The sequence below is a fragment of the Gossypium arboreum genome, chromosome 11, assembly GCF_025698485.1.
Source record: "Gossypium arboreum isolate Shixiya-1 chromosome 11, ASM2569848v2, whole genome shotgun sequence".
NCBI lineage: Eukaryota > Viridiplantae > Streptophyta > Magnoliopsida > Malvales > Malvaceae > Gossypium > Gossypium arboreum.
The window spans coordinates 15,987,017-16,013,363 of NC_069080.1; the positions used below are offsets into that span (position 1 = coordinate 15,987,017).

Below are 26,347 nucleotides of genomic sequence, written 5' to 3' on the forward strand. Positions count from 1 at the left end.
ACCAAATATATAAATTTTAATTTAATCAATGTTCATTCTCTTTTTTACATAGGCCTAGTTCTCCTATTTATACTTGGAACATCCCTTCAATAATAGGAATGTCCAAAATTCGACCATAAATGCATCCATAAATCCGATCATACATTGAATCTTTAGGTTCATGTATCCTCACATGCAATGTATCTTCATGTGCATGTATGACCATTAATGCATGTACATTCACTTAGCCATCAATTCGTTATATATAGGGTACGGAAATGGTCATACACGCATGCATTGGTTGTGCATTGAACCTAGGAATAGATGAATGGCCAAACATGTATGAAACAAACGAAACATTGTATTTAAGGGCAAACGAATGACAGTACAATGTATCTAAGTTAACTAAATGACTTAAACAAAAACTAAATACATCTATTAATGTGTTGAACATGGAAAGGGGTGAATCTCGAAAACTAAATAGTTGAGTGTGGAAGATAGATGACCACTACTAGAATATTGAATAAACCTTCATATTTGATTCGATCCATTATTGAATTTGGACTTCTTATCTTTGGCCCAACTCCCTTGAACTAGCTCATTAAATACCTCCTTAAATCGTTTAGCCCCAGCCCATGTAATCTGCCCACTAGGCATTTGTAATGGATCCCATGCACTTACACACGACCCACTAGAAAGTGGCCCAATTAAATTCGGTCCACTTGGAATTGGCCCAATTAAAATAGGTCCACTTATAATCGACTAAATTGGAACTTTAAATGAATCTTTAATTGATGCAATTGGATTTCTTGAACTTGAAATTGGCCCACTAAAGGTTGTAATGAAACTTTAGAAATTGGCCCAAGTGTTGCTCTCATGATCACATCAACAATGTGGTGAAAAATAAAATTATATAACAAATATATTTATGAAAAAATTATATAAGTAAGGGATAAATATTAACACTATGCATGAACTTTGATCTAATTTGCAATGTTACACGTGAAATTTGATTTTGTGCGATTTTATATATTTAAATTTGATTTGCTTAAATTTTTAGAAATTACTAACAATACGATCAAATTAGCGTCGCTTTACATTGATATATTGTATAACAAACTATTATATTAATTCAACATGAAAATAAATGTATGTATTTGTTTTTAAATGTGTACAATTGAATCAAAACTAAAGTTTTATGTATACTTATGAACCGTAATCAAAGTTTCATATGTATAATTGCACGAATAAAAGTTCTTGTATCAAATTACACATGAAAACAAAGTTTATTTATAAAATTGATATTTATCCCTACAAATAACAAATGAAGTTTTGATTGAATGATAGAGTACAAATGTAAAAAAATAAAAATGCATGGGTTCAAAATTTACAATCCTAAGTTGACTAAGTTTTAACTCGGTAGGTATTTATTTTATTATTAATGTAGAAAGATTTGAGTTTTAGCACGCTAAAACACGTTTATCCTCTATTAAAAGGTTGGAAAAAAATTATGAGTAATTTTAACCGTTGTATAAAAGAAAAATATACCATACTAGTTTATTTTTCTATTTTTATATAAAAATATAAAATGATAAAACACCCTGAAGATAATAAAATAGCTTTTAAAGTAAAAGTATCTTTGTTTTTCTAATACTTTTCTAATGCTTGATATAGATCTAGAGACAGATATAGAAAATGATGAAAACACCCTTAAGGTAATATAAATTGCTTTCTAAAGAAGAAATGTTTTCGTTTTTTTTATTGCTTAATTAACCCATAATACCAATATAGTGAAGAATTTTATAACAAGGATAGAAACAAAATTGAAAAAAAAAATATTTCTGATCAAAACAAGAGTTGAACAAATATAAAATATAGCAATAATATTTATAATATATGCTCGAACTGGCGCTGGCAATCAACTATAAAGTATAAAAAGGAAAAGGCAAAAAGCCATCACTCAACGAACAAAAAAGAAAACGCACTCATGAGAGTCGGTTATATCGCGCGAGAGAATTGAAAGGACGTGGTCGTCGTCGTCGTCGTCGGTCGTAGCGCGAGCACCAGAACTTTGAAATCCCTACTATACCCCCAGCTTTTTCCTTTCAATTCTTTGCTTGCTTTACGTCATCCAAATATAAAGTCACGCCCATTTTCCTTTTCTTTTCACTTCACTTGCATCATTTTCGCCCAAATCTTCACCCCAAACCCTAATTTCACGACGTTTGTTGCTAAAATTCGCCTTCTAAACCCTACATTTCTCTCTCCTTTTTTCCTAAGTATCTGTCACGTACAGAACAATACCCTAGTTTAAAAAAAACCCAAATCATTCCACTTTCCTCATGGATTCGAACCCTGATTTTATTTTATTTTTCACTTGTTTTTCTTATTTATTCAGATTACGAGATTTTCAGCACTTCTCATGAACGGAAGGTTGCCATACTTTATTTATTTGAACAAACTAAAACCCTAAATTTTTGTTTATTTATTTCTTTTTATGATGGAGTCGTCTCCTAATGTTTTCGACATAAGCTCCGATGACGATGAGGCAACACCAGCTTGGGAGGAGCCGAAAGGGGACGATTACGACTGGTTGTCGGAAGTTCTGGAAGCCGTTGATAAGGGATTCGACGATCTCGATGAGGTGGTGGTCGTCGGGGAGGTCAACCATACTAAGAAGTCAAAATCGTCGAATTCAGTGGCCAGGAAGGTTGTTGATGAGGATGATGGTGATTGTGTCGTTTTGGAAGGTGACCCAGATAAAGCGCTGTCGGATGTTAATGATCCCCAACAAGATTCCGATGAGTGTCTTATTGTCGGCCAAAAAGGGCAGGTAAATAAATATATATATATATATCTTTGTTTCGTTGTAATTTTTGTGTGACTGAGTTTGCTGAAATAGAACAAGATGTTTCTATGTGGTTTCCTGTAGTTCTTAGTGAAATTTGTGATTGGTTTCTTCCAAGGAAGGGAAGAATAAAACAAAGTTATTGATTCTTTATATTAATGGTAGATCTGCTGCTGCTGATCTTTTTGTGCTTCCAGTGAGAAGGAAGGTTTTGTTTGGGGACTTGGTGTTGAGTTTTAGGATTGGTTTGCAATAGAAAATAGTTATTGAGATTTGTGGGTAGCATTGCATGTTTGAGTTGATTTTGTGTGTGTGTGTGTGTTTCATTGCGGTTCTAGATTTTTCTAGAATATGTTTTAGCTCCAGCAATATTGAATGTTCATGTTGTTTAGAGAAGTGATATGTATTTATTAATAACTCTTTTAAGTTTCAACTGGTCGAAGCACCTACATCATGGGTTAATCAGTGTGTTGTGCTCTGTGACTGGAATGCACAAGTGAAAAACCTTATCATTTGGTGCTGTGAAAAAGTGTGTTCTAGTCCTGTGAAAAAAATCATGTATATTGAACAATAAAATTTTCGCATGCTTTGTAGATAAACTCAATCATACTTTAGAGTTTATTATATCTTAAGCTATATATATTTTTATGTCACACATCCATATATACATCTTTATATATACACATGCACACACAAACTCACACGTCTACATATTGCACTTTGCTTCACTCAGGGTAGCGCCTTTTTGTGCCTTGTGCCTGAGGCAATACAAGGGCTCTAGTGCCTAGAGTGGAACTTGTGCCCTTGACAACATTGGCTTGGAGAAAAATGAGACTTGGAGATTGGCAGGTTCTTCTCAAGGCAGATGTTACAAGGTTGAATTGCTGTAAGGGAAAATGCCCAGTTTGGAGAACCAGAAAGATCTTTGTGCTCAGCAGATCTTAACAGCATGATATATTTGTGCCATTGATAATTTTGTTGTAGAAGTAGGCAAAATGGTCTAATCTTGCTGCTGAGATCACAAAAGATGGAATGTATTAATGAGGCTCAGAGTTTTCTATCATGGGCTATCAAGGAGCTGAGGTGTTCTCAGAAGCATTTACACTATGGTTGCATAACTTCTTACATTAATATTAATGTTTAATTTACTTGTTTTCTTTTTGCTTTATGTATTGAAGACTGTTTTCTCACTCCTCACTGGCACCATATTTGTGATAGCTATCTAATTTTTCTCGTTGATCTGGTTGCAGATTGCATGCAGAGATTTTCCCCATCCACGACATGATTGTGCCAAATTTCCTTTCAGTTTGACCTCTCATGAACAGCATTGTGAATTGGTAGATATCTTAATTTTTTGTCAAGTAACTTAAACTTTATACTTTGTGATCATTGGTTGCTGCACTGTTTCAGATTTAGGTGCTCTTGAATTTAGCATGCATTTAATGGATACCCTTTTGAAATTGCAGTGCCATTGCTTTGTTTGTGACACACGAGCACCGTGTTGTTATTGGGGCTCGGGTATCTCTACTGCCGATCATTGCCATGCCACTGATAAAGAGGAGAAGTGGAAGACATTGCGGAAGACTTTCAGGCATGGGAGAAATTTTCCCATATCACTTGCAAAAGCTCCAGTCACTTCTTATTCAACAGCAACGGCCCGAGCAAAGCAAGCTTCACGTTGTGACAACATGCAGTTCACACAACAAAATCAAGTTTCTAGGCTAACTCCGACTCGAGCTGCTGGGAATTGCATGCCTCAAAGTCACAACCAACGGCCGTCCATAATTCGTGCTTGTTCATCATCTACCAGATATGGGATTCCTTATAACCCAAATGTGGGTAGTCAACGTGTTTTAAATAGGACAATGCAGTCACGTTCTGTTTCACAGCAGTTACTTGGTGTGCATAATACTGTAATTCGAAGGGATCGAGGTATTAGGATTAGTAACTTGGCTTCCCAATTTGTCCCTTCCAACACCATGTCTAAAAGAATGGAAGTTGCCTCAACAATGAACCGCGCTGCATATGTTCCTGTGGAAAACATTACTTCTGCTATTGCCTCACAGCATCAACAGAATCCAGCTTCACTTACAATACCATATGAAAGGAATTCAAATCCCATTGGATGGCCAAATTTTTGTCCTGGTTCAAATTTAGTGACATATACACACCAGAGCTCTTCACAGCCTAGTGTGGACGGTGTCATTACAAACTCAGCACCCTCCCAATCCTCGGCATACAGTCAGGCTGTTCCTCAGTCAAGCTTGAACCAAGATACTAATCAGCTTCAGAATCAAAATCAACCTGCAGCAATTCATGCCTTTTCAGATTATGACTTAAATTGGGTCAACAACATTGGTGTAAGCAATCAACAATCTTCTGTTGATCATGTACAGCTTCAAACCCCAGGGTCCACAAATGAGAAAGAACCATCCAAGGAGGTAAATGAGGGAGATAGATCATTTTACAGCGAGCTTGAGAACTTCCTTTTGGATGACCAATCCATTCCTGGAGATGTTCTTGCTGCAGAACTTAATCCACTTTCCCCCAGTCATGCATCAATTGACACTGTTATGAATCCCTTTGATATTGACACCTCTTGGGATTGTCTAACTCGCGTGTAGCTGATTAGCATTATTGTGCATTCTAGAGAAGTAAACTTGGTTCTTGTCACATATAACTTAAAAGAGAAGTGAGATATAGGTTTGCGTTTTGTAGGATTGATTTAGTGACTGTATCATAATAGAGGGAAGCTATGGGGGTGTACAATTGTACAAAAAGGAACAGCAGGGGCTGTACAGAAATGGGTCGTTTATTCGCTACCCAATTTTCAATAATATTATCAATTTTCCTATATTTGAGTAAAAGAAGAGTTCGAGGTTTCAAAGGTTAGCAGGGTTTTCTTAATTCTTTTGTACATGGGGAGACTGATTTAATCTTTAGCACAAGGAGGCTTCCACCGATAGTTCCATCTGTGATTATTAAGGAAGCTACAGCCCTCTCGATTATCAGTAAGTCTGAAATTTACTATAATTTTCAGGTTTGATTGATGATGTTTTAGATACGTATTACTTGTTTTTAATTCATTTTTGTTAAAATAGTGATAATATTGAAATATAAATGAAACCTTGAAACCACACAACTCACAAGTGAGGAGTGAGAAGAGACTTTTCTTCAAATCTTGAGATGATACCAATTTTGTCCATTCCGGTTCTCTGAACAACTTTAACCAAAAAATAAAAAAAAATAAAAAAACCAGAAGGGTCAATCTTTTTGAAAGTAAATCGTCTTCATTAATCAACAGGCAAATAGTTCTCCCCGTATTTTCTTATGGTCCTGCACTTTCATTCAAGACATCTTCATTAAGAATGTAAGATAATATTATATAAAAATGTTGGGGCAATATCCCAAGTCCTAACTCTGTATATTGGCACGAAATAAAGCTATTCTCGTTAAAAGCGTGAGCCTTTTATTAGCTTTTATGAGTGTCCAATGAAAAGACACATTGTCTAAGCTCACCAAAGATAAATAATTCTCAATGTTGATCCAGTGATACAATAAGAAAGAAGTATAAAGGAGGTAGTGATGATTGTTATAAAGGTTCTAGTCGAGATAGAGAGTTGGAGATTATAAAGAGTGAAGGTGAAGAGAGCGCCAAAGCTAAGAGTTGGAGGTATGGTGACAGAGTGCATGTATGGTATTTTTGAAGAAGTATAAAGGAGGTAGTGATGATTGTTATGAAGGTTCTAGTCGGGATAGAAAGTTGGAGATTATAAAGAGTGAAGGTGAAGAGAGCGCCAAAGTTAAGAGTTGAAGGTATGGTGACAGAGTGCATGTATGGTATTTTTAAAGAGTCAATAACTTTTTCATCGTTCTCGGAGGTATTTATATGTGAAGGCGTCTACAAGATAGTGTTAACGTATCGGACTAGCTATTTCACCATCATCACACAACGAATGGAGAGATGTCTTCGATGAGATGTGTTATTATGTGATAGGATATATTTTATAATTCATTTTAACTTGATGCGATAAAATAGTTGAGTCCATGTAATATTTGGTGGCCAGTAACTTCATGTTTTTAATGAAGACTAGACTATCTGTTGCCTAGATAGTCATCTCAGGAGGATGAGCTCACAATCTCTTAACTTCATTGGTGGCAAGCTTATTGTTCATGCGATCTTTTAACTTGTTACGTATCTTGACTAGGACTGGAGTATAACACTTTAGAAAATGGCTTAATGACAAACATGTTCTAATATAAATAAATTAGTCCAACTGTGAAATTTGGTGGACTACATTTTCGGAGCTTTTGTTAATTCAACAAGAAGCATTATTGTTTTATTTTAAGGGTAAACTATATTAGTAGTCATTTAACTATTAATAATTTTTTATTATTTAATTATGAAAAATTATAAAATAATTATTCAATTATTCAACTTTTTCTTTTTGGTCATGAGACATTAAATTATTAATGGAAAGATGACGAGATAATTTTAAAATTGACATGATAGAAACTTTTAATCTTCAATATTTTTATATTGTGTCATTTTAATCTTGATTCTAAAAATAATTAACCTACAATATTTACAAATTGTGTAATTTAGTCTTTTTAAATCAAATTTAGTTGATAAAATTATTTTGTTAGCTTTTTAGGTGAAAGGATTATAAATAAAATTAAATTACATAATGTGTAAATGTTGATGATTAGTTTTTTAGAATAAAGACTAAATTAATGCAATACATAAGTGTTAAGAGTTAGAATTGTTATTATGTTAATTTTAAAAGTTGACGATTATGTTCCTGTTGCCTTATTCAGTGTAAAAAAAAATAAAAATTTGGTGACTACTAGTTTAGTTTGTTCATTATTTAAAAACCTCAACCTCAAGGTCAACTAAACACTTAAAATATGTTGTAAGCCTTTGTACTCTTTGTAAATTTAGAATTTCTCTTTATACTTATATTTTTAAGAATTTAGTTCTTTTATTTTTTCAGATTTTAAAATTAGGTTTAATTATCAATACGGTTAAATTTTTTATTAAATTTTGTGAGTATAACATTTTAAAATTTAAAAAAAACTCACTTGTAGTCATATAATAAAAAAGTTAACATTATAATGAACTGACCTAGTAAAAGAAATAATGTTAATAATTGAAACATTATAATGAACCTGACTCTAGTAAAAGAAATAATATTAATAATTGAAATTGAATTTTTAAATCGAAAGACTTAATCACTTGAAATACAAGTAAATACTAAATTTTAAATGTATGAAAAATATAGGGATATAGAATATATTTTACCGTTTCATAAACTGATTAAAGGAATGGTTTTAGAAATTTTGATTTACTCTTAAAACTTGTGTTTGTCTATATTTCTTCTGTCTAGTAGTCTCTGTTGCTCCAATACGTAAATACTTCTCTCCTTTTCCAGCGTACAGGAGTTTGAATTGAAACCAACAAGATGGCGCTATGGATGGAAACTGGCTCTGAACCCAAAACTGAAACAGAGATCGCTGATCTTGAAGCCATTTCTGCCCTCAAAGAATCAACTGCTCTTGAACTCAAGGTTTTCCTTTTTATTCCTCTATCTAATCCTTAACTCCCAAAAAATCCAACTGTTCCTTTTATCTTATTCCTTTTGAAAAATGGGTGTTCCAGGAGAAAGGCAACGAGCTTGTGAAAAAGGGTAAAAAGCATTACCCAGAAGCCATCCACTGTTACAGTAGAGCCATCAATCAAAAAGCTCTAAATGACCATGACACCTCCGTTTTATTCTCAAACAGAGCTCATGTGAATTTACTCCTTGGGAATTATCGACGTGCGCTCTCGGATTCTCAAGATGCCATTAAGCTCTTCCCTGCTAACGTTAAGGTACTGGTTTCAGTTATTGTCCTTTTTTTTTAGGTTAGTGTTTCAAAAAAAGAACCCTTTTTTGAGAGTTGGGTCACCATGGAATGTCTTTATTTAGGCGTATTATCGAGCTGCCAAAGCGTGTCTATCATTGAATCTGCTAGCGGAGGCGAAATCTTATTGTGAAAGTGGAGTTGGAAAAGACCCAACTAATGAGGAGTTAAAGAAACTGGCAAAGCAAATTGATTTAAAGAAGTTGGAACAGGAACAACGTGCAGCGCAAGTTTCTAAGGCTCTTGTAGAGGCTAAGGTTTCTACTTTTGGACTTTTCAAAATACTTTTTCTTGAATTATAAAAAAAAAAAGAAGAAGAAGAAGAAGAAAAGCTCTGTATCTAATTGCTGTTTGCTTGATTAGGACCTCGTTTCTGCCATTGAAGATAGAAGGTTGAAGCTTGGGAATGCAATGTATAGAGAACTTACCGGATTAAGGAAGCCGGTTTTGGATAAAAATGGAATTCTTCATTGGCCTGTTTTGCTACTCTATGCGGAGTTTATGTCCAGTGATTTTATAGAGGACTTCTGCGAAACCGACATGTTTTCAGCTCACCTTGATATCATATCCATTCTATTTCATCATTTAAGAATCAAACTGCTTATTATTTTCTCCATGTGATTTCTAGTATCTTCATTTTGTGCCTTATGTAAGTGTCCTTAACTCTCAAACATGTTTTCAGAAAGTTGCCCACCTTTACCATGGGATAAGGAAAACCATTATTCCCGTGACGCGATTGAACTCTACTATGAGGTAAGCACTGTTGGTAATGAATTGATGGTTGTGATGAACTCAAGCATCAAGTGATCTAATTGGACAAATTCTAGTATAGTATGCTTGGCATGGATATGTTATATTAGGCATAGAATGGAATCACCATATGTATCATTGGCAAGCATATTGTACTATACTAAAATGACTGGTTGCCTACTTGCAGCAACTTTCTTCGAAGAGAGATTGCTAAAATCACACTGTTTTGCTAGAGTCAAAGACATGAGTCTGTTTTCACTTGCCATCGCAATCTTTGATGAAAATTTCATTATCCTTTATTATTGACAGGCTGGTTCTGGGATTTGCCTGTCTAAGAGAAAAATTCTCCGATATCTCCTAGAAGGGACTGCAGCTGCTAATGTGGAAAGCATTGGAGAGGAAGAAAAGGATGCAGCTGATGGTTCTCCATACGACAGTTCTGCAGGTCATATGCTTTCTTCTCTACTTCTCGGATCAAATTTTCTCTTTATTAGTTGCTATATGTTGGTAGCTTTCTGTTGCTGGGAAAAAAAAAGAGGGTGAATCACTGTGTATTAGGGCATATCTTCCTTCTTAAAATTATTTTAAAAGTTAAATCAACTCAATGGACTTGTTGTTAGCCTCTGATTATCACCATGTATTTTTGTAACTATTGGTGTTGTTTCTCTTTAATCCGATATGAATGTGTTTGGTAATAACTTGAAAATGGAATCAACCCTGTTCCCTCGTTCACTTTGGCTATGCTACAGATTACCTCATTATTTTTATCGAAAGGTCCTGTGGTTTTATGTTTCAGGTTCATCCAAATGGGTCAAAGTGAATGAAAAAAGAACACTTCACGACGTGTTGAAAGAACCAAACTTCATTATTCCAATGATACCAGGTTGGTTTTTATGTCTGTATGATTAATCAAAGCAAACCCATCATAGTTTTTTTGCAAATACGTACACGTGCAGATTTGTCACCAATGGAACAATGGAAGTATTTCCGTTATCTTTACCTGTAATGATCTTTTCTTATATCCTTGTTGCAGTCCATTACGTTGTTTCAAAAAGATCTGGCTTTTATAAGGACTTCATAACCGGAAAATGGAGACCTCCAGCATGAATAGAATGCACATGCTAGACAGCAAGCTTGGGGTTTATACACCATATATGATGGTCATGATGTTCTTCAAGTGAGCTTAAAGTTTCCAAGCCATTGATTTGTTCGTGTATTAGTTAGTTGGCATTTCATATTTTCACAACAAAGACAAAACTGGACAAGACTAGGTCTAGGATGAAGGAGTTTCTTTTACATCTTTATAACTTGAGTGATAATGTCCATTTTTGAGTTGAACTATCAAAAATGCATCATTGGTTTATCTATAAAGCACGTGAAGGGCATTACAAGTCCTGTTTTTGAAGCTAAAACTTATGAAAATTTCTGATAATAACAAAGATTTAAGTATCATTCTCGGATGGCATAACTGGGATTTCACCGAGTCCAGATGAAGTTATGTGAAGCTATCAAATGCTCAAATTCATATTGCGCTATGCAGCCCAGAAAAGAAAGAGAAAAAAAAAACTAAGGCAAATACAAGAAGTTCAAGAACCATTTTTTTTTTAACTAAAGAAAAAGCTCACATTTTTACACTTGAAAATGCGTTGAACATTAAAACCTAAATGCTTACGCATCATACTTCCTATTTAGTAGGAAACTAACAAAATTCTGTTAGAAATCTCTTTAAAACCTCCTAGTCTATGGGAATGAGTTCCCTGGGCTCCAAATACCATGAAACCTTAAAAGGCTGGAATCTCAATTGCTACATCACCTGATACCTCCCCATTTTCTCTTATCTTATTTGCCGGCTTTTGCTATGGCTGGTTTTACCTGCTCTGCTGCTGATCTTCATCCTCTTCTCGGTACTGCTGCCAATGCCACCGCTGCTGCTGAATACATATGCAATGGCTTCGATACTGTTTCAAACAAGTTAGTTGCTGCAACGTATGCCATTGATAACACCTACCTTCTTTTCTCAGCATATCTTGTATTCTCCATGCAGCTTGGTTTCGCCATGCTTTGTGCTGGTTCGGTACGTGCCAAGAACACCATGAACATCATGCTTACAAATGTCCTTGATGCTGCCACCGGTAGTTTATTCTACTACCTTTTTGGCTTTGCTTTGGCCTTCGGTTCTCCTTCCAATGGCTTTGTCGGGAGGCACTTTTTCGGGCTCGAAAAGTACCCTTCCCCGTCTGGAGACTATAGTTTCTTTTTGTATCAATGGTCTTTCGCCATTGCAGCTGCTGGAATCACCAGTGGCTCTATTGCAGAGAGGACTCAGTTCGTTGCTTATTTGATATATTCTTCCTTTTTGACTGGTTTGGTTTACCCCATAGTTTCTCATTGGTTCTGGTCTACTGATGGTTGGGCGAGTCCGGTTCGAGAAGGTCACCTTTTATTTGGATCTGGGGTGATTGATTTTGCTGGTTCTGGAGTTGTTCACATGGTTGGAGGCATTGCAGGCTTATGGGGTGCCTTGGTTGAGGGTCCTCGCATGGGTCGATTCGATGGTGATGGCAAGCCTGTGTCATTGCGTGGACATAGTGGGACATTGGTTGTTCTAGGAACATTTTTGTTATGGTTTGGCTGGTATGGGTTCAATCCAGGTTCCTTCCTCAGTATCTTGAAAACATACGAACACACCAATTATTCTTCTTATTACGGCCAATGGAGTGCCATTGGGAGAACTGCTGTCACAACGACGATTGCAGGAAGTTCGGCTGCATTGACAACCCTCTTCGGCAAGCGATTGCTCACAGGCCACTGGAACGTCACCGATGTTTGCAACGGTTTGCTCGGTGGGTTCGCAGCAATCACTGGCGGGTGTTCAGTCGTCGATCCCTGGGCTGCAATCATTTGCGGGTTCATCGCAGCTTGGGTCCTCATCGGATGCAACAAGCTCGCCGAGATGTTAAGGTACGATGACCCCTTGGAGGCAGCACAACTACATGGAGGGTGCGGCGCATGGGGGATCATTTTCACTGCATTGTTCGCAAAGCAGGATTACGTAAATGAGATATATCCAGGGAAACCTGGGAGGCCACACGGGCTGCTGATGGGTGGTGGAGCACGTCTGTTGGCTGCACATCTGATACAGATCTTGGTGGTGATAGGGTGGGTGAGTGTGACCATGGGTTCAGTGTTCTGGTTGCTGAAAGTGTTTGGGCTATTGAGGATCTCGGCAGACGCGGAGATGGCTGGCCTAGATGTGACAAGCCATGGAGGATTGGCCTATGCATATCATGATGAAAACAATGATCAAAGTGTGAAAAATTCGTTTCCCATGGCAAATATGGATAGTAGTAATGCTTGATTCGTTATTGTGATTTAGATTTTGTAGAAATTGGTGTAGGCTCCCTAGGAGAATGGCACTGGCTTACTATGTCATTCAAATGTTATATTAAACCTGCATGCTTGTATGCATCATAGTTTGATTCGTATGGACCTTTAGAATTTAAGTTGTTTTGGATTAATTGTTTGAGTTTGCAATTTAATATATATTAAAAATGAATAAGCAAATGAATATTTGTTATATATCTTGCTCTGTATAGGAAATTAGGGATCTGTAGAGGCATTTGCCTCAGTTTGCACCATGTAAAGTCCTCTATCTCTTTTAAAATTATATTTAGAACCACTTGATTCAATTGATTTGATCATTTCAGCTACTAGACCAATAATAATTAATTAAATAATTAAAATTTTTAAAAATTATTAAACCGGTTTAATTTGTTCAATTATTAGTTTTTTAATTTTTGTTTTAATCTTTTATTTTTATCGGTTTCAAATAATTTTCGATTCAACTGGTTTAATTATTTTATTTGAAACAATATCTTGATTGATTTTTAGTCTAATTTGTTCTACCGAATAATTTGGTTATATTTAAAGAATATTGTTCACATTTAATAAAATCTAAATTTGATAATGAAAATGAATCTAATTGTCAAATTTATATAAAAATTATACAAAAATAAAATTAACTTAATTGATAAATTTAAGGGCAAAAGCTATATTATCTCTATTAAATCAACAACTACATGCCCTGATAAAATAATAACGAAAAATGAGTAAAAAAGGTCCAGTTTTTATGCGTTGGAAAAGGAGAAAAACTAGCACTCACGATGTGAAGATTGTCTAAACGGCAATTGACTCCCTCGGTTAAGGCGGTGACAGTGAAGAAGCCATATTTAAGCAAATGCCTTTTCACCTGTGCCATACATCCAACGGTTGGTATTGCACCGAATATCAATCAATGTAATCAGCCGTTACGTGGTTCTCCCAGTGAAGTCTACCTAACCCCCTTTTCTTTACAAGCCCATGGCGGTGACTTTGACGCGTTAAAACTGAGCTTGCAAGAACATGCTTTTTAGCTTTTAGTATATTTATTTTAAAAACCATTATAATTCTATAATAATCGCGGCTTCATTCCACTCGCCTTTTTGATGGCCTGTTGCGGCCGTTCATCGCTCGTAAGTAATCAATGGCTTGATACAAGGGAGCGTGGCCCTACTACACGAGTTGCCTTCTGACAATTGTAAAAGGAAAGTGTTCATAATGTGTTTGAGGAGAATATAATTGAAAAAAGGACATGTAAGCGTTAGGGTATCTACGTGGCTAACTATGATTAGTCTTTCCTGTAATTCATTTCTCTTGCACTCCTAATTAATAATTAATTAAACTCAGAATATTGAAAATGAAAATTAAAAATAAGAAATGTCATAAATGCCCATCAAATGGCTAGGAAACCTCGGCAAGTAGACAAAAACCCTCCGCAAAAGTCTGGTGAACTCTTTTCATATATATTTGGGTATACTACATTTAAAGTAACTAAATTACTAGTATATTTAAATTTTAGTCACTTATCTTCAAAATATTACAAAATAATTATTAAATTATTTAAAAATTTTCATTTAAGTCAATAAAATATTAAAATTGTTACTGTATGGCTTCTCTGTTTGCACCGCTTGTACCAATTGAAAACTCTCAGTCTTCTTCTCTTCTATAATTCAATTTTTTTATTAAGTGATTTTAAACGTCACAAATCTGTAAACTAAAATTCAAATAGCATTCTTTTTCGATCTTTGACACTGATCATTAAATTGATTTAAATTTAAGGTATATTTTTCTATCTATCGATGGATACTAACCTACTGTATAAATCATTATATCATCACTCAGAACTTGCTAGTCAGACTTTAAAAAAAAATAATAGCCCAATAATTTAAATAAATTTTTTTGAATAATTTAATGACTTAAATAATAACTTTTGAATAGTTCAGTGACCATCTTATAACTTTTAAATTAAATTATCAAAATGTAAGCTTATTAATAATTTTGATACCTAAAATGTTGTTTACCTTGAATATTTTTACTCCTAATGATGTAATTAAATAAATTGAAGGGCAATATTGCCTGCTCCATGACTCACGGAATCAATCACTCTCAACTTGCTTTATTATTTGAGGTGCCATTGCTTTACTCTTTTTCCTTAGGGTTAATATGCAGTTTGGTACTGAAACTATACCTCGTTTCTCAATGTGGTACTTATGATTTTTTCTCTCAATTTGGTACCCGTGGTTTTATTCCTTCAACTTTTTTCCCCAAGCCGTTACAGAAAGTGACATGGCAATATTGGGCCAATCATTTATTAGCACTTGCATGTTATTTGTTAAAAATATTTTTTTTACAATTTTCCATTTATTTCCCTTTTTATTTCCAAGTGGTTTTTTTTCTTCTTTTATTTCCCCCTCGTCATCATCGTTCATCAACTTCTCCCCACCGACGTGCAAGTTCCTTAAGCCTAGGCAACATTTACAACCCGTCAATGTACAAGCCGCCATTAGTTGGGGTGCCGTCGCGGCTATCAACGCTCTTTGGCTCATCCAGCCTTTCTATTGGTTTAAGAAGACCTTTCTGGAGAAACCAAAGTTGAAGTAGAAGCAAACAAGACATCAAAATTTTGCAACTCATTGCGATTTTGTCTATCAAGTTTGCTGATGAACAAATTATGGAAAGAATAAAAAAATAATAATAATGTAATAATTGTAAATGTTTGTGGTTTATTGTTAAGAGAACGAAGCCTTTTTTGCTTTTGGCATCAATTATTGGATAGTTTTAAACCTTTCATCTTCAAAAAAAAAAAAATTCTCCCTATCATAATCATTAAGAAGATTTTATATGAGTTTTTTTTTAAAAACTTAAAGATTTCTAAAGGGTTCGATGAGAAAATGAAAGAAAATAGTAAAGGAATTTGCTTTTTTTTTTTAAATATAATTGGTGGGTTTTGATCCGAAAGTTAAAAGGAGCCAAAATTAGAGATTTAAAACAAAAGATAGTGTCGCCGGAATCTGGGAGTGGTCATCAAAATTTGAGATTTTTTGTCAAAATTTGGAAAATTATAATTTTTCCGACAAAAACATGAGTTCTCCGATAATGGGGGTTTATGATTTGAATAACAAGAAGAGGAGAAACAAAATAATAAATACAAAGTTAAAAAGGTTTTTTTATTAAAAAAAAAGTTAAAACATGAAAGAAATGGCAAATCAAAAAGGAAATAAAAGTGGACAACATTGATTAACCAAGGTTTGTTCTTTGTGACGTAAAAATTACGGTGCTCTCTCATAAGGCTTTGATAATGGAAGATCTTGGAGGTGATGGGCATGGTGATCTGGGTGGGACCCTTGAGGGCCATGGGGGATAAAAAAAGATTCATGGCTTTGGCGATGGAGTAGATAGAGGTAGCAAAAGGATGAGGTGGCGGTCTTAGGTGGATGACGTAGTGATGAATGAGCGGTAAGATGGGGCATCCTTCAAGGATATCTTAACTCTTTCAGATGATGATATTATTCCGAAAGAGGGTGATGTGATTACTAGGGTAGAAAATAGTGTGTCGACTATCTCTTTTTTGAAATAATTCATATTTTGGCTAAATCGAGTGTGTCAAAAACAATGATTATTAAGTTGTTGGGGTAGAAGAATCAGATTTGACACACTCTAGAAAGATTTACGGTGTTTAGAAACCTTTGCAATCTTTCCAATAGGTTGATTTAGAAAATAATTATTTCTTAGTTAAATTATAGGCTATGGAGGATTATACAAATACATTATCTAAAGGCCCATGTATCTATGGTCATTATCTCACCATTCAACCATGGATAGAGGCATTCACTACAATTCAAGATTACCATATAATTTTAGTATCATGGATTCGGCTTTCCGAGTTAATCAAGTTTGGTATATAAGAAAAGTTTTGTACGTACTATTGGCAATATAATTGGACAAATAGTAAAGATTGATTATAATACTGATAAAAGGTCTCAGGATTGATCTATGAGGATGACAATGAATATTGATTTGTCAAAACCGTTAGTGTCAAAGGTTATGATTAATAATAAGTTGCAATGAGTGGAATATGAATCCCTGCCAAACATCTATGCTCAAGATAAAACATTTTTGTAATTAGACTTGATAAACGATATATTAATCTTTCAATTAGTTTGTTCATTTCCAATTAGACTAAGAATATGCTTAGATTCATCTACTAATATAAGTTGTATTTCCATATTACGATTCCACCATGTAATATCACTTAGTATTAGTTAAACATTAGATAATTAATGAGTTAATATTTGCATCCATTTTGCTCTATGTGCAAAAAAAACCTATTAATGACAATATACGAAGAGTATTGAAGTAATTAATGAATAATTTTATTAAACTAGTCTATTCGAAAAAATATAAGTGTATAAACGAAAATACATTTAGTGCACCGAATCCAACATCTTTAGCTCTACAAAATCATGCTTTCCTTTAAAAGTTTGGTTTCCAAATTGTTGGAAACACTAACAAGCTATGGATGCAATTCTTACGTTCAAAATATAAAATATTGGAGAGAGTCTTATTGTCAATTGAAAGGACAAATTGTTCTCCCATTTGGAAGTCAGTGGTTAAGGTGTGACCTATGCTTCTTTCTTCAATACGTTAGTCAATAAGGGATGACTGATTGGTTTGATTTTGGATGGATAAATATGTTCGGTTTGGATTATTTAGACAACTATTGTTTGATGCCAATTGTTATGACACTAGAAACATTAATGTGTGATTTGGGGGATGGTTATGGAGCTTGGAGTTGGGAATTTTTTGATTAGCTACTTAGTAGGGAGGTTTTCCTTAAAATTGCGGCACTACGACTGCCTTCAATACATGTTGGGAGGATGTTTGTTTTGGGGCAAAAGTTGTTCAAGTCAATTTTCAATTGCAATTGTAACGCCCCCACGCCCGAGACCGTCACCGGAGTCGAGCTTGAGGTGTTACCGAACATAATTTATCAAATTAAGAACTTCGAATCATTTGTTTCTACATTCACAGCTTTCTAGTTACCTGCGTCACAGTTACAAGAAAAATCATATCTCGAGTTACGAAACTCAAAATCAAGATCTGTAAATTTTCCCTAAATCTAGACTCATATATCTATTTACTAAATTTTTTCTAGAATTTTTGGTTAGGCCAATCAGTTTATTAGTTAAAGTTACCCCTGTTTCAGGACTTGGCTGGACTGACCTCTGTTTACTTCGAACCATATATCTCTCTGTGCAAAATTTATATGACTGTGCCGTTTGTTTATCCTGAAACTAGACTCAATAAGGATTCCAAGAATATAAAATACAACACCTAATTATTTTTGTACAATTTACGGTGAATTCCTAAAGTTGGAACAGGGGATCCAAAAATCACTCTGGCCCTGTTTCACAAAAATTCAAATATATTCTAACATATAATTCCTTTACCTGTTTCGTTTGTTTTATGTGAAAATAGACATATTGGGCTTCAATTTCATATTTAATCCATCACCAAATTCGATTTCTATGATTTTTAGTAAATTTTCAAACTCACGTCAGTGTTGCTGCAATGTTCTATTTATGGCAAATTTCATCTTTTCATGAGTTTTTGTGGACTAGATAACCTATTAACTTTCCATGACATCAAATATGGTCTAAATTAGTCATTTCCATGACCTATCATTATCAAGCATTTTCTCAACCAAATCACCGCCATATCACAAAATTATTTACACGAAATAGGTATATTGCTATACATGTCATACTTAAGTTTTACAAGCCATTTACCAAAAAATGTCATTCGGATAGTGCGATCGAACCTTCGACCTGTCCCGATTCCTGAGCCGGCTTGTTCAAAACTACAGTGAATAAAAAAGAGGGAGTAAGCATAAATGCTTAGTAAGTTCATATGCAAATAACAAGTAACATAACAATACAGTTATACCAAACAACCTTAGCATAGTATCACCAAAACATACATCACATTTCTAAACATCATTTATCATCTTACCACCTTATCGTTGTTGTATCTATTTTCAACCCGAGGGTTAAGTACATACTTGTCCAAAGTGTCCATTTCACAACACTTACCAAAACGTCACTTGCATCTTAAGTGTTCTTCCATTTCACTAGAAATTTTACCCGTTGAACACATCAAAATATAACTCGGATACATGGATAATTTGCACATAAGTGCCATATATGTAATCAAGAAATCATGTAACCCGCCCCTAAATGAACTCGGACTCAACTCAACGAGTTCAGATGCCTAGTTACATCTCACAAACTCGGACTCAACTCAACGAGTTTGAACATTCTCATCCGTAAGTGAACTCGGACTCAACTCAACGAGTTCGGATGCTCAACCATCCTAGTGACATGTCACTTGTATCCTAATCTATTCCTAAGGTTCAAATAGGATTTTCATCGAACACATATCCTTGCCATCTTCCGTAAAATACCGAAACCAATACTCGGTAGCACTTTATATTTAACAAATAATACACATAATTTGCATTTTATTCGAAAATAACCACAAAGCATATATTTCATGATAAAAATCAACATATCATATAATTAACATCAATAACGAGCTCGGGCGTTTGCATCTATAAGTGAACTCGGACTCAACTCAACGAGTTCGGATGCCTAGTTACATCTCACAAACTCGGACTCAACTCAACGAGTTTGAACATTCTCATCCGTAAGTGAACTCGGACTCAACTCAACGAGTTCGGATGCTCAACCATCCTAGTGACATGTCACTTGTATCCTAATCTATTCCTAAGGTTCAAATGGGTTTTTCATCGAACACATATCCTTGCCATCTTCCGTAAAATATCGAAACCAATACTCGGTAGCACTTTATATTTAACAAATAATACACATAATTTGCATTTTATTCGAAAATAACCACAAAGCATATATTTCATGATAAAAATCAACATATCATATAATTAACATCAATAACTTATAAATAACAATTATGCTACATTATTCACACATTAACTTACCTTGGTACCAAAATATAATGATTTTGCAATTTAGTGCATAATCTTTTCTTTTCCTCGATTGGGGTCGATTCCACGTCTTTCTTGATTATGAAACTTGAAAGTTGAAGAAACCCTAGTTATGGAGAGAGGGAGCATTCAGAAGCAACTAAGGAAGATGATAACCAATTTTGTGTTATTTTTCCCTTTTTATTTCATTTAATATCCAAATGACCAAAATGCCCCTCCTTACTAAACTTTCAAAAAAATTCCTTCCATGTCCTAATTTTGTCCATGAACTTAAAATTGGTCAAAGTACCATTTAAGACCTCCTAATTAATATTTCAAAGCAATTTCATACTAAAAACTTCTAGAATGCAAGTTTTGCAACTTATTCGATTTAGTCCCTAACTTTAAATTAAACTCGTTATGCCAAAAATTTCTTCACAAAATTTTCACACAATTATGCAATCATATCATAAACCTCAAAATAATTATAAAATAATTATTTCTATCTCAGATTTGTGGTCACGAAACCACTATTTCGATTAGGCCTTAATTCGGGATATTACAGCAATAGCCTATAAGACTTTGACGGTGTTGAGTTGGAAACAACAAGAGTCAGTTTGGTAGTACATTTGGAAGTTTCAGAGGGCCCATGAATTTTCTTTGGCTTGTGTGGCATGAACGGCTTCAAACAAACAAGGAAAAACGTTGGCAATGACTTACAGGGTTTTCTACATGTACAATATGCGGAGCTCAAACTGAAACTTTGCTTCATGTTCTCCGAGATTGTTCACGTGTACAGTTGCTTTGGAATAAGTTGATCTAAAATGAGTAGGCTATCTCATTTTCAATCTCTTCCTTACATGATTGGCTTTGTGTAAACCTTACTTTCCTTGTTGGGTAAGTTTTGACCTGCATGAAAGGCGTAATGATCTGGGCACTATCTCAGAGAGGGGCTCGGTGAAATAGACATGTCTGTGAAGATGCGGACTATCCGCACTTGGACAAAAATACTTTATGAAGCTTCATTGTTTCTTGAGATTGGCTTTGGGCTTTTTCTGCTCAGCTTAAGGGCTTGAGCCATCAGTGAGATACCATTCTGAAAAAGCTAGAATTCTAACCTTGTGTTAAGACCTACGGGCCAAGGGATAGTCTCAGGTAAACAATTTCTATAGGGCGTAAACCTCCCAAAAGGTAACGAAGGCGTGCAAAGGTTTTCTTAGTCCGGACGGAGATTGGCCCTCGAGTGCAAAGGCAGAAGGGAGCTTGGCTGAACCCCGTAAAATCATTTCATAGAAGTTCATTGATATCTTCTTTTTATAAAGCAAATCGACTTCAATTCTTAAATAATTCACATCTGGAGGTGCAAATTGGATTACGTTGTATGGGGTCTCATTTTAGCTGATTTGGAAGTGACATAATATGTTGGGCTTTAATGGTGTAAATTTAGCAATGATGAAATTTATGCTAATGGTATGTCGATGGCTAAGTATGATAAAGAAGTTGATTTTTATACTGGTAAACATGGTTGGATAGATTCTAAAAATCTGGATTGGATGCCATCAGAAGAGGGTTGTGTCAAATTGTATTGTGATTGTTTGGTATGCGATGAGTTGGGACAGGCAACAACAGGAGGAGTGTTGTAGGGTTGTTTTGGGAACTGGGTTTTGGGTTACTCTCAACTGTTAGGTTCATGCTCTGCTCTTGAAGCAAGGTTGTGAGGGCTCTTCGAAGGGCTTAGGAAGGCATAGGAGTTCGAGATCCTTTAGCTGCAGATGGAATGCGACAGTGGGTTGGCTGTGCAATTAGTCACGGGACAATAAGGCAGCAGTAATAAGTTGCGATTAGTTCGGAATATACATTTGTTGTGTGAACGATCATGAGAGGTCTCCTTTAAATACGTGTATAGGATAGAAAATCAACTTGTATATGGTATGGCGAAGTTTGCTCATGGACAACAGTTGGTGTTGAGTCGTTTTACAAGCCAACTATGCAGCTATAGAGGATTTTCCAACTTGATGCAATCGGTAGTTTGCATGATTGTTAGTTAATTTTTAGTTTATTTTATTGCTTTTGCTAAATATATATATATAAAGGAATGTTGAAAAAATATATATTATTTTTTAATAAAATAAAAGAAGAAAAAGAAAAAAAACTCACTTAGAAATAAAAAGGAAAATTGTAAAAAATATTTTTTAACAAATGTTATATCACGTGCCAACGGATGATTGATCCAATATTTTCACGTCACTTTTCGTAACAACTTGAGGTAAAACGGTTGGTGGAATAAAACCACACGTACCAAATTGAGAGCAATAAAATAAAATAAAATAAAATAAGGACCACATTGAGGAATAAGCTATAGTTTAGATACCAAACTACATATTGACCCTTTTCCTTATGAGAATAAAATTTATTATTGATTCACCACCTTTTATCGATATTCTTTTATTCATTAAAAATTATATTTATTAACAATTAGAGTTAGGTGAGATGGCAACGGCCTCTCCTATCTCAATTAGTGGTTAAGGGTTCGATCTTCACTTTGAGTATGGAGAAACTTTAAAACTTGTGATCAGCATCTACCCCTTAATATACATATATCTAATTTTAGGAATTGAATTTAGATATAATAATTTATCTGCTCTTTAATTTTATAAAAAAATTATTTTATCCTTATAATTAATTTTTTAATCTTTTTAGTCTTTAAAATTATGTTTTTGAAAATGAATGGAAAAGTTAACAAATGTTAACTTTGTTGATGTTACGTACACATGAATGCCATGTGACACAACATACACGTGGATTACCACGTCAAGAAAGTTAACAAATGTAAAATTTTCTATCCATTTTGGGGTGATTTGACAAACAATATAAGTTTAAGGGCTCAAAAGGGCGAAAATTAAAAAAAGGACTAAAATATTTTTTTTAAAAGTTAAAAATCAAATAAATCATTATGCCTTGAATTTATTTCTTCAAATTTTATCACTTTTTACAAAATGATATTTTAATTATTTTAAAAGCTTATTTATTTTATCAAATCTCATATTTTTTCACATAAAGATGAGTTACCAAAAATATGTTCTATGTATATGAAATATATAAACTACAAAAACAAAACAAAAATTTGATTGTTTCTAAAAGATAGCTTAATGTCTTTAAAATTAGCTTCTTCTTTTTAATTATTAATATTATTTTGTTTATTTTCACATAAAATAAGTTTTACTCAAAAAATATTTTTAAATTATTTTAGTAAAAAGACCTATCTAGTCTCTCTCAATTTTAAAATCGAGCAAATTGATCACTCTAAAAAAAATTAGAGTAATTTAATCCTGTCAATTTTGAAGTGAGCAACTAAGGATAATTAATCATGATATTAATGTCTTCCATCAATTATACATAATTTTGATTGGTATAGTAACAAATTTAGCCTTTGGTGCTTATATATTTTGTCACTTTGACCTTAATTCTAAAATATTCAACAAATTCATCCTCAACATTTACATATTTACACAAATGTTCCAAGATAAAATTGAAAAATTATGACCAAGTTGACAAAAAAATGTGAACTTTGAGAGCTAAAATTATTATTATATCAATCAAAATCATGTACAAATTATGAAAAATATTAAGGTCATGATTAATTATTATTAATTGCTCACTTTTGAAAATGACAAGAATTAAATTGTCAATTTTTTTGAAATAGATAAATTTACTTAATTTCAAAATTGAGAGAGAATAAAATTTCCTTTACCAAAATCGAAGTTAATAAATGAAAATAATTTATATATATATTTAGAGCTTCTGAGTCAAAATAATAATCGTTAATTTTTGCTACCTTGAGGTGACAATAAAAGTAATTAATTGTTTTTCTATTATAGACAAATGTTAAATATATTGATAAAGTAGGAAGATAACATTCAAATTAAATCATATTATAGAAAAAGACAAATATAAATTAAAATAAATAAATTTAATAAACCGCAAAACCAACCAAAAATAATATATTGGTTTAGATGAAAATGTGATGTATTTGGGGACATGACATCACGGTTCACAACTAACGATTCAGACTTAGTTTAATAGGTAAATTTCATCTGTCTCAATCAATTCGATGGAATGCCCAAATATAACCAAAGCACAACATTAGATATTTCTATGTTTGTTTTAAGAAAACGCCAATTACATTTGAAACAAAAATATCATTCATCATCCAAAGTTAAAATTTTTATATGTGTACGAGAAAAAAAAGGGGTTAAAATTTAGGATTTATTTTTTATATTTTTATTTTAAAATTTATTTTATTTTGATATTTTAACTTTAATATCGTTAAATTTTTTGTTAAATTTATATTAATTATAATATGTTTTTAATTACATGACTATTAAGTGAGTAATTTTTATTCTAAAATATTATATTAATAAATTTAATAAAATAAAATTACAATGTTAATAGTTAGAATTAAATTTTAAAATTAGAAAATAAAAAATAAATTCTTAAAAATAAAAATATAATGAATATGCGGAAAACAACAGGAGTGAAGAGATATAAATATCGTCTGACGTATTCATGAGCCATTGCGTTATGAGGAAAGATCTTGTAATCAATAGTTGTAACAAAAGCTAAGCAGTGCATAAGCAACAAACTATCAACACCCGAATCAAAGACAAAAGGAACAAAAAACAAAGGCAATGAAATAGTATGTTGGGTAGATCTCTATCCAATTGATATCTGTATAATTTATATAATTGAATATAAAAAGAAGTTCCTAGGAATGAGGTCTAAATTTCAATGTTACACTTGTAAATTTAATATAAAAGTTTCAAAATGTTAATTATTAGATATAATTTTTAAAATTAGAAAATAAAAAATTAAATTTTTAAAATTAAAGATAAAAGAGACTTTTAAAACATATTTTAAACTAAAATGATTGATTAGAAACATTTGAAATTGACTAAACCCTCACTTAATTTGATATGGATTATACTTGCGTCACATTAAATCTCATATGGTAATATATTTCATATTATAGAAATGAATTTTTATCATATCATAATTATGTTAAAATATTAATTTTTAAATTGAAGACACTATTCATTAATAATAGAAAAATTAACAAACAATAATAGCAATATCAATGATAGTTAAACCCAAGTGAACATGATTACATGATACACCTTAATCCATTAATATTTATCATTTACACACGGCAATAATCAACATTTAAAATAAGTGAAAGAAACGCGTGAGGGATCTTCTACTATTGACATTCAGAATAAGTTAAAGTCACTATTGCAATTTCATGAGTCACTTAATTAGCTGTTTGTCGAGTCCACCAAAAGGGTAACTGTTGAAAACAAAAAAATTATGTATAAACAATGAACGAGATCAAATTCAAATAAATTATTGCATGAAGAATTTAGTGCATTAATCACATCCTCACGATTCTAACACTACATTCGCAACATTTAGCGTATTCATCCAAGAAAGAGCCTCTCTTATGGGGAGCAACTCAGCCATTCGAACCTCCCACGTAGTGTTTATCGTTACTGAGCATCCTCTAAAACACGTGCTATTATGATCCCAGATATTAGCTGAAAAAGAAGAACATCCCAACCTAAAAGAAGATGCAGCGCCCACATTACACTTGAACAGATCAACAACCAGCTTCTCCCAATCAACCCGGCTATTAACGAAACTCATTGAAAATCGCTGCACCCTTGTAAAAGCAGCCCGAGCATCCTTCCATTCAGTCAAAAACCGATCCGCTTTGGCAACTATCTCAGCAGCAAACACATCTGTTTGTTTCCAAACAATCAAATTTCGATGAAACCATAGACACCAAGCAATTGTCAAAATCCTGCAACATTGACCCAAAGCAGCAGATCGCACCTGAGACCACAAGAAATCAACATCAGAAAATTGATTAAAGTTTGAGGAAATAGAACTCCACTCCGACACTGCAATATTACAGCTTAGCAAAGTATGATCCATCGTTTCATGCTCGCCACACCGTGCACAAACAGGCTCAATAAAGATGCATCGATTAGCAAGTCGACTCTTACAAGGCAAAAAATCACGTAAACACCTCCACGTAGATTCCTTTACCTTCGGAGGCGCTTCCAAATAACAGCCCCCATGATCCCTCCACAATGAAGGCCACAAATTAGATTTAAAACATAAAAATCTGATCGAGAGAAGTGTCAGATTAACCGATCAGAGGGCTTAGGTACTTTAATAATTTATATAAAATAAAATAAATTTAAAACATTTATATTATTATATTATATATATTTTCATATAGAAAAATATGACATTATTTAACTGATCTACGTTCGTGAACCCCACCCCCTGTGCCCCCATCACATTTTCTTTTTTTCAAATTGACATCGCGGGACAAAGAAAAGCTTCCGATATTTCTTGGCAATCAATTGTTTTGGGTCCCACAAACCTCGCAAAATAGAACTTGACAAATTGCACAATTCGGAGCC

General features: G+C 33.6%; 5 protein-coding genes across 5 annotated transcripts; 4 read left to right on the forward strand and 1 right to left on the reverse strand.

Moving 5' to 3' along the window:
* The first annotated feature begins 1,803 nt into the window (after positions 1-1,803).
* Positions 1,804-5,681, forward strand: LOC108487014 (RPM1 interacting protein 13). Its single transcript, XM_017791209.2, has 3 exons — positions 1,804-2,812; positions 4,078-4,164; positions 4,294-5,681. The coding sequence occupies exons 1-3, from the start codon at positions 2,477-2,479 to the stop codon at positions 5,449-5,451; spliced, it is 1,581 nt and encodes a 526-aa protein (XP_017646698.1). The 5' UTR covers positions 1,804-2,476; the 3' UTR covers positions 5,452-5,681.
* A 2,442-nt stretch (positions 5,682-8,123) lies between these two features.
* LOC108487463 (uncharacterized) lies at positions 8,124-10,893 on the forward strand. The gene is made up of 8 exons (XM_053022275.1): positions 8,124-8,394; positions 8,487-8,699; positions 8,797-8,988; positions 9,095-9,294; positions 9,403-9,484; positions 9,791-9,926; positions 10,278-10,364; positions 10,515-10,893. Exons 1-8 carry the CDS (start codon positions 8,290-8,292, stop codon positions 10,586-10,588), a joined length of 1,089 nt encoding a protein of 362 aa, XP_052878235.1. The 5' UTR covers positions 8,124-8,289; the 3' UTR covers positions 10,589-10,893.
* A 368-nt stretch (positions 10,894-11,261) lies between these two features.
* Positions 11,262-13,045, forward strand: LOC108488793 (ammonium transporter 1 member 4-like). Its single transcript, XM_017793080.2, has one exon. It carries the CDS (start codon positions 11,340-11,342, stop codon positions 12,837-12,839), a length of 1,500 nt encoding a protein of 499 aa, XP_017648569.1. The 5' UTR covers positions 11,262-11,339; the 3' UTR covers positions 12,840-13,045.
* Positions 13,046-15,022: 1,977 nt separating this feature from the next.
* Positions 15,023-15,470, forward strand: LOC108488142 (ubiquinol-cytochrome c reductase complex 6.7 kDa protein). Its single transcript, XM_053021232.1, has 2 exons — positions 15,023-15,063; positions 15,244-15,470. The coding sequence occupies exons 1-2, from the start codon at positions 15,023-15,025 to the stop codon at positions 15,458-15,460; spliced, it is 258 nt and encodes an 85-aa protein (XP_052877192.1). The 3' UTR covers positions 15,461-15,470.
* A 9,825-nt stretch (positions 15,471-25,295) lies between these two features.
* LOC108488143 (uncharacterized) lies at positions 25,296-25,850 on the reverse strand. Its single transcript, XM_017792445.1, has one exon. It carries the CDS (start codon positions 25,848-25,850, stop codon positions 25,296-25,298), a length of 555 nt encoding a protein of 184 aa, XP_017647934.1.
* Between the last annotated feature and the right edge of the window lie 497 nt (positions 25,851-26,347).